This window comes from Pimephales promelas, chromosome 25 (genome assembly GCF_988280905.1).
Source record: "Pimephales promelas chromosome 25, fPimPro1.hap1.1, whole genome shotgun sequence".
Lineage (NCBI taxonomy): Eukaryota > Metazoa > Chordata > Actinopteri > Cypriniformes > Leuciscidae > Pimephales > Pimephales promelas.
The window spans coordinates 25,821,034-25,828,277 of record NC_142793.1 but is presented as its reverse complement, the minus strand read 5'-3'; the positions used below and the strand labels follow the sequence as shown (position 1 = coordinate 25,828,277).

At 38.0% G+C, this 7,244-nt stretch overlaps 2 protein-coding genes across 2 annotated transcripts; both read right to left on the bottom strand.

The window, feature by feature from the left end:
• Positions 1–353: 353 nt before the first annotated feature.
• LOC120471833 (uncharacterized) lies at positions 354–2,295 on the bottom strand. The gene is made up of 2 exons (XM_039661753.2): positions 1,430–2,295; positions 354–544 (listed from the first exon to the last, which is right to left on the bottom strand). Exons 1-2 carry the CDS (start codon positions 2,293–2,295, stop codon positions 439–441), a joined length of 972 nt encoding a protein of 323 aa, XP_039517687.2. The 3' UTR covers positions 354–438.
• Positions 2,296–5,173: 2,878 nt separating this feature from the next.
• Positions 5,174–7,034, bottom strand: LOC120472396 (uncharacterized). The gene is made up of 2 exons (XM_039662554.2): positions 6,004–7,034; positions 5,174–5,630 (listed from the first exon to the last, which is right to left on the bottom strand). Exons 1-2 carry the CDS (start codon positions 6,879–6,881, stop codon positions 5,585–5,587), a joined length of 924 nt encoding a protein of 307 aa, XP_039518488.2. The 5' UTR covers positions 6,882–7,034; the 3' UTR covers positions 5,174–5,584.
• Between the last annotated feature and the right edge of the window lie 210 nt (positions 7,035–7,244).

The window sequence follows — 7,244 nt, the reverse complement described above, 5'->3', positions numbered from 1 at the left end:
AACATAAGTGTTGAAATTAAACGTGATGACGTCGAATTATTTGATATATATAAATATATAAAAAGGTGGACCTTTTTTTTAACTGAAAACAAGGTCAATTATTCAAAGAAATTGTAACGTTCTGAATTGAAAAATGAATATAGTTCCCTTGAGTTTTTTTGTAAGCGTGTAGTTTCAGGAATATTTAGTTTAATTGACAACCTATTAAATTCCTCTATAATGCAAAATGTATGAGGTAACCTTACTTCACAACTTAGTGTATCAATAACCTATGAAATGTAAAAAAAAAAAAAAGTAAGAGTAAGAATATAACTTTAAGGGACATGTTCCCCACAGCTAAGTGTGGAGGGCGAGATCCTTGCATGACATTAAGACAAGCATCATATATACTTAAGACAAGGTGAAAATTGGCATTATAGATCAGTATATTTTTCATCATCAGTGTTTCAGCCGAGAGTCTCCGGTGTTCGTGTGTCTGGAGCTCTGTGTGATGCTGAGAATCCTCTCTCCTCCCTTCTTGGGTTTCACATGGCCAGAGTCCACCCTGTTTCAAAAGACACACACAGATGCATGGATGTAAGGTAGCACACAGCTTGATTAAATTATGAATAACACTGACAAAGTAAATGTTTAATGGATAAGTATACAGCGGTCAGGGTTCAAAAGTCTGAGACCATATTGAAAAACTTTTCCTCATTTCCTGAAAAAAAAAAATATATATATATATATAGCCTATATATATATATATATATATTTTTTTTTTCTTTAGTAGTCTCAGATTTTGGACCCCACAGCCAACACAGAATGTTCCCATAATTTGATGTTTTTAAAAGTTCTGTAAATGTTAGGACCAACGTTCTTAAAATATTGTTATGGAACGTTCTTAGAACATCGATCCTTACACTCGAGCCTTTTATTTATTTTTTTAAGATTTAGCTACGAATTTCAATTGTGTAGTAAAATGCCATCAATCTTAATTAAATAATCCTAAAGCTACATATTATGGATTAATAATTTTAAATGAGTAAAAAAAAAATAAGCAATTGTGTAAATCTTAATGGAACAACGGATGGACCATTTAGTTTATTATTCGTATCGATACATTTGAGCATTTTCTTTTTTTATTACTACGAATTAAAAACTGAAATGGTCCATTCCTTTGTTCAATCAAGATGCCTACGAAATGTTTTATTAAGCTCTAGTTCTCTCTTTTACAAGTCTTAATCCATAATATGATATTTTTTCTTTCTTTTTTTTTAGTGTGTTGTTCGTACATTAACTTTTTAACTTTTGGATTGTAGGCTACCTAAAATAGTAGCCCTACTACACTTGCAGAGCCATACAGTTGGTATTTCTGTGTTAAAATATTTTTTTACAGCTGTGTGTGCAATGGGTTTAAACATTTTACATTCAGTAACAACAAAAAAACCTTGTGGTTCTCCTCTTGAATATTTTGCTCCACACGGAGCTCCAGACGGCCGCGCGCAAAGACGGACTGCCCCAGATATAAAGCGCGGGCGTGCTGAGCGCGTTCAAGCGCGCCATGATCGCGAAAAGGTTCGTGGCTTCATTTCTGAACCTCAGCCCGGTCTTGGTCACATATTTTACCGAGATGTTCACAAAAGACGGAGCCCACAGAATGAGAAAACAAATGACCACATAAACGATGATGCGCAGCGATTCTTTCTTGCTCTCCTTGTCGCTGCTGGGCATCTCTCGGCTGAGCTGATGCCTCGCGATCATGTACAATTTGATGGTCATTAACACTTTGATGGCCACGATCACCTGTAGGACGATGACCCCAAACGCGTTCATTTGCGCGGCATAAGCAACAGGCACGACACTTTGAACAGTAAGAATCGAATATGTATAAATCCAACAGAGCGCGCACACGCCGATCACAACCCCGCGCGTGACGTAACGCTTGTAGAAGAAGGGGTGACACACAGCCAGGTATCTGTCAAACTGAGCAAACACAAATGTCAACACGTTCACCCCTAGAAATGACGGTAAAATGTAATAAGTGCCGTTTCGGGACGGGTATCCCTCCTGGACGTCGAACAGGCCGAGGTAGAAGACAGAGCCGCCGGTTAACGTGTCACTGATGCTGGTGTTTAACATGAAGATGAAGCGGTTCTGGGAGCGAAGGGCTCTGGTGCTCATGATGCCGATGACCACTGACCCTGCCAGCAGAGACGAACATGTGGCGAACAGGATATGAAAAATAAATATCAAATAATCTTCAGGACGCGAAAAGTCAACCGAGAGTGGAACGGTTAGGTTAAAGGTGAGCATTGTCACGAGCCTTTAGTAGCCTAGATGGAGGACTCTGGTGCTGATGATTAAAGGGTTTAAGTAGATGGGGCTCAAACCCATGAGACTGAAAGATGAGTGATTCAGATAATGTCACATGGGAATAGTCTGTTCTCCAGATTTGCTTGGTGTCAGAGACCCTTGTGCTGTGAGAGATGGTGGGCCTGCAATAAGAGCCTGATATTTTGATACATAATAGTCGCCTATTCTTATGAGCCTTTTCATAAAACGGTCAAACTATTTGATATCACTTGAAAAAACAACAGTTTGGGCCCTCAAAAAATGGCAAACACTAACCCTTTCATGCATAAGTGGACAGCTAAAGCATTTTACTTGTAACTATAACTGTTCTTATAATGCAGAATGGGCCTTGTCTTTATTAATATGTTTAGAACAGTAATAGTTAACTTTTAAAAAAAAACTTTTGCTGATAATGTACTCACCCCCATGTCATCCAAGATGTGCATGATGAAAACATAATAATAATGGACTTCAATGGGGTCCAAACGGTTCAAGGTCCAAATGAAAGTTTCAGTGCAAACTGTTCAAAGGGCTTTAAACGACACCAGACGATGAATAAAGGTCTTATTTAGGACCCCTCGAGTCATGACTCGAAAAAAGATTCGTTCATTTTGATGAACGAGTTCGAACAGGAGAGTCACGAACGCGCATCACAGAACAGAGCAAGGCGAGCATTTGAGCTTATAAAACTTAAAATTTGTTATTTATTTATTAAATGAGCGATCGTTTCGCTTGATAAGACCCTTATTCATCGTCTGGTGTCGTTTAAAGCCCTTTGAAGCTGCACTGAAACTCTCATTTGGACCTTGAACCGTTTGGTCCCCATTGAAGTCCATTATATGGAGAAAATCCAGGAATGTTTTCATCAAAAACCTTCATTTCTTTTCGACTGAAGAAAGAAAGACATGGACATCTTGGATGACACGGGGGCGAGTAAATTATCAGCAAAAGTTTTTTTTTAAATTAACTACTCTTTACTATCACACACTTGGCTGATGAAAATGAAACACCTGGTTTTATACTGTATATTAGTATAGTGTGGGGCCTCCTTTTGCAGCCAGTACAGCATCAGTTCATCTTGTGAATGACAGACACAAGTCCTTCACAGCGGCCAGAGGGATTATGAGCGTTCCTCTTTCCATTTTTTGGGCTCGTTCCAACAAAAATACCCCAACGTTGCTCACAAATATTTCAATCTGGTGCAGGCCTTGGAGATGTTCAACTTCACTTTCATGTTCATGAAACCATTCTGTCTTGCTGTGTGTATTGGTGTGTTATCGTGCTGATACACGGCTCCGAACCCTGTCCTCCAGAATGGTTCGCTAGTCCTTGGCAGTGACGCATGCATCAAGTACAGTAGAGAAAGCATGTGTTTTTGTCCACTTTAACTGTATGACAGTGTTCTGGGTCACTATTTATTAGCTCAGATGCTGCAATTACCACAATCATCATCATCACAGTCATTATAAGTCCCTAATAGATTCCCTATGGACTTTAAAAACAGAGCAATGTTATGATCAGTCATGTTGCATTTGCTCTGCCTGGTCAACCATAGATAAAGATGCTTTTATGTCCCTTGATATAATCTGTTAAACAAGTCACCTTCCCCAAGTGTTTATTTATGTCCCAAAACACCCAGGTGGAAATAATGTGTGTGTTTTGACATGTTTAATCATTGATTGACAATCCTAACAGCTTTACGGCCACACAGGACTTCACTGTTGGTATAATTAAGCTGCTAATTAGCTATCCAATCTCTTATGAATGGGTGAAGGGGAAATCATAGATAGCAAACACTCCCCCCTACGAGAATAAGTCCATCACTTTACATTAAGCACAGGTGATTGCTTTTTCGTGTTTTCATCGGTGTAATTTACACCAGGAAAAAAGTCTAAAAACAACAATGGAGATGATTAAATGTTTGTTTGTGTTTGCTAACAGCTTAAATATCTTTTCAAAGCTTTTGTGTGTTTCATATGTGATGTTTGCCATGTAAATATCCCAAGAATGCAAACTGGCTGGGTAAGCAAATAAGGAGACAGATTTTGGTTTGTTTTGAAAAAATAGGTTGAAGTGCCCACCGAAAGCCTTGATACTGAAAATTAACCATATAACCTCTAACACATTTTAGCTACAATAAATAAATAATAATAAATATATATATATATATATATATATATATATATATATATATATATATATATATATATATATATATATATTAATATTAAATCAAATAAAAAAATGAATCAAATCCAAACATTTTCTTAATAATTACATGTCGTGATCATAGACTTTAGGCCTGGCTCTCTTCATTGTTGTTTTTTTTTAAACTAATTTTAGTTAACCTTTACTTTAATGGCCAGTAATATCACTAACATATTATTTTCATTAAACGGTGATATAATTAGTCGTGATACAAACATTACCTCAGAAATTTCGCAGAAAAAGAGACGGAACGCGCGTTCTGGCCGAGCGTCGAGCGGAAGTAGTAAAAAAAAGAGATATTTTATGAGATTATAAGAATTTTGGAAATTTCTCATATGGTTTATATTTACAACACGGAATCAACTGAGTAAATCTTTTGGGGTGAGTGCGTATAAGCTCTTTTGCTTCGGCCCACTCCTTTTGAGTGGTTAGCTACGTAACGTTACTGCTCGAACAAATAAATAAATGAAAAAAAAAACTGCACAGTTATATTAATCATATAATATACATGCTAGTTTTCTCTGTTTAGACCCCTTTTATGATCATAAAACATTTACTGATACTAAAAATCACACACACACAATGAAAAAGACATTGTTCACAATATCTCTGAATTGTGTTTTGGGTTAACTCTCAAGATGACTGGAATAAACTTTGAAACATTCAAGTCATAATCTGATGTATGAATCACAAGGCCATGTGGAATTTATTGATAAATTATTCGGATAGCAGTCATTTTTCAGACAATTAAATCTAGCAAAGATGCATGTAAAATATATTTTTATTTCTATCTCATTCATTGCAGGTGCATGCCATGTAGAGACGGAGGATTAACAAATATTCAAGGAATATTAATAAGTTTTCCCTAAACAGCCTCACCCACATCTACGCCGGCCAGCATCTGTTATATTTGAGATATCTTGTTTATAAATGTGACTTTTGGGGTTTACAGAAACAGAAGCAAATGTAAAGTGAGATTTGATTTTCACTGGCACTTGATCTTTTAAACTTTTCCTTTCTTGCTTTGCTTTGGCTTGTAAGATCACATCTTGAAGACGGCAGCTTCCTTCACTGACAGAGGGTTCACACTGAGAAAAAAAAGGAAAGAAAGAAAAGCTTTAAAGGTGCTTCAAGGATATTCTGTCATTTTATTCTGTGACAAAGGCCTGAATGTATGCCTAACTTGCCACAGCTCTATTAAAGCTATAAACATAGTATTTAATATAGGCTATAGAATAAGTATTCATTCATGAAGGCACTTTTGGAAAATACAGCCAGAGTTAATGTATAAAATACATAATTTTAATAATAAGAAAAGCATTTTTGACATAATTAGCCTATGTTTGTTTTGAATTTAAGAAATAAACCATCAATACGTGAGTTGATTAAAAAATAATGTCTCAGAGATGGTCTGGTTAATTACATTCATATTTCAGCAGTGTGTGCAAGAGAGAGAGTTACCCTCTTCTCTTGCAGCATGCTGTTCTCCACACTATACTTAGTATGGTGTTCCTAAGTGCAGAACAGCCCCTGATGTACAATAAGGGAGTCAGAACTGCATTCACCCGGGGCAGAATGCGCAGAGGGTCTGAACCCTCGTTTCTGAACGTGTAGCACGTAGACCCCGCGAAGTTACACACAATAACATGAAGAAAAATTGGCAACCATGCGATCAAAAAACACGCAGCCACTATTATAATGAGGTAAACGGACGCGCGCTTGTTGTCCCGTTCCGCGCTCGCCGGTTCGCGTTCTAGCTGAAATCTGGCGATGAAAAACAGCCTGACGTTCAAGCCAATCATGATAACGACGGTGAAAATGTTCGCCACAAAACTGCCAAAACTCGTCACTCTCCTAGCGACCCCCAGAGTCACCAAATTATTAACAGCCACAATCAAAAAAGCATACAGCCAGTAGGCCAGTATCACCAGTAATGTTCTGTTTCGGGTCATGCGCTGCGAGTATTTGAAAGGCGCGGAGACCGCGTGGTACCGGTCCGCCTGAGCGGCCAGAATCGCCATGTAGGACAGACCCAGGAAAGTGGGAGCGATGTAGAAAGTGCGTGTCGGGGATTCAAAAACATCTCGAACATCCAAAACTCCTGCGTAATAATAGGAGACGCCCGAGCAGATGTCACTGAGACTCGTGCTGAGCATGTACATGAAGCGGTTCTCCCTGCGCAGGGATCTGTTCATCATGATGGAGACAAACACGGACACGTTGAGGAAAATTATGGCGGTGGCGAGAATTACATTGAAGAGAAACAAAAGCACGTTCTCGAAACTAGTAAGAGGCAACACGGTGCCAAGAAGACCCGCATTGCTCTGAGAAATATTCATTAGTGAGAGGATTTTTTAATACAGTTATAAGAGAAAGAATATAGCCATTGCAATGCTGACATGTAAGTTAGTCGAATGCATGAGCGCGCACACGAGTGCACGCTTTTAATAACGAAGGTGGTCTCTCATTAGGTCTCTCCTGGGGACTGATGATCATCAAAACAACATGGAACATGTTAATAAGAATTTACTTTAAAATGTTAATTGGAGCATGATAAGAACTTTGTGTAGCATACGGAATGAAATGTATAACAATTGCACTGGTGTTTTTCTCAATTCTCTCTGAAAGAGATCCGATGGCCTTGTGTCAAAATGTGTATTCATATGCAACATTCATACAGTTTGTTTAGGTAATGACCCATA

Excerpts from the sequence above, each read along its gene's own strand:
- LOC120472396 (XM_039662554.2), bottom strand. The coding sequence starts at position 6,881 with ATGAATATTTCTCAGAGCAATGCGGGTCTTCTTGGCACCGTGTTGCCT. Across the intron at positions 5,631-6,003 it reads GCATGCTGCAAGAGAAGAGG|TGTGAACCCTCTGTCAGTGA; the intron begins GTAACTCTCTCT and ends TTTTTTTCTCAG.
- LOC120471833 (XM_039661753.2), bottom strand. The coding sequence starts at position 2,295 with ATGCTCACCTTTAACCTAACCGTTCCACTCTCGGTTGACTTTTCGCGT. Across the intron at positions 545-1,429 it reads TTCAAGAGGAGAACCACAAG|GGTGGACTCTGGCCATGTGA; the intron begins GTTTTTTTGTTG and ends CTTTTGAAACAG.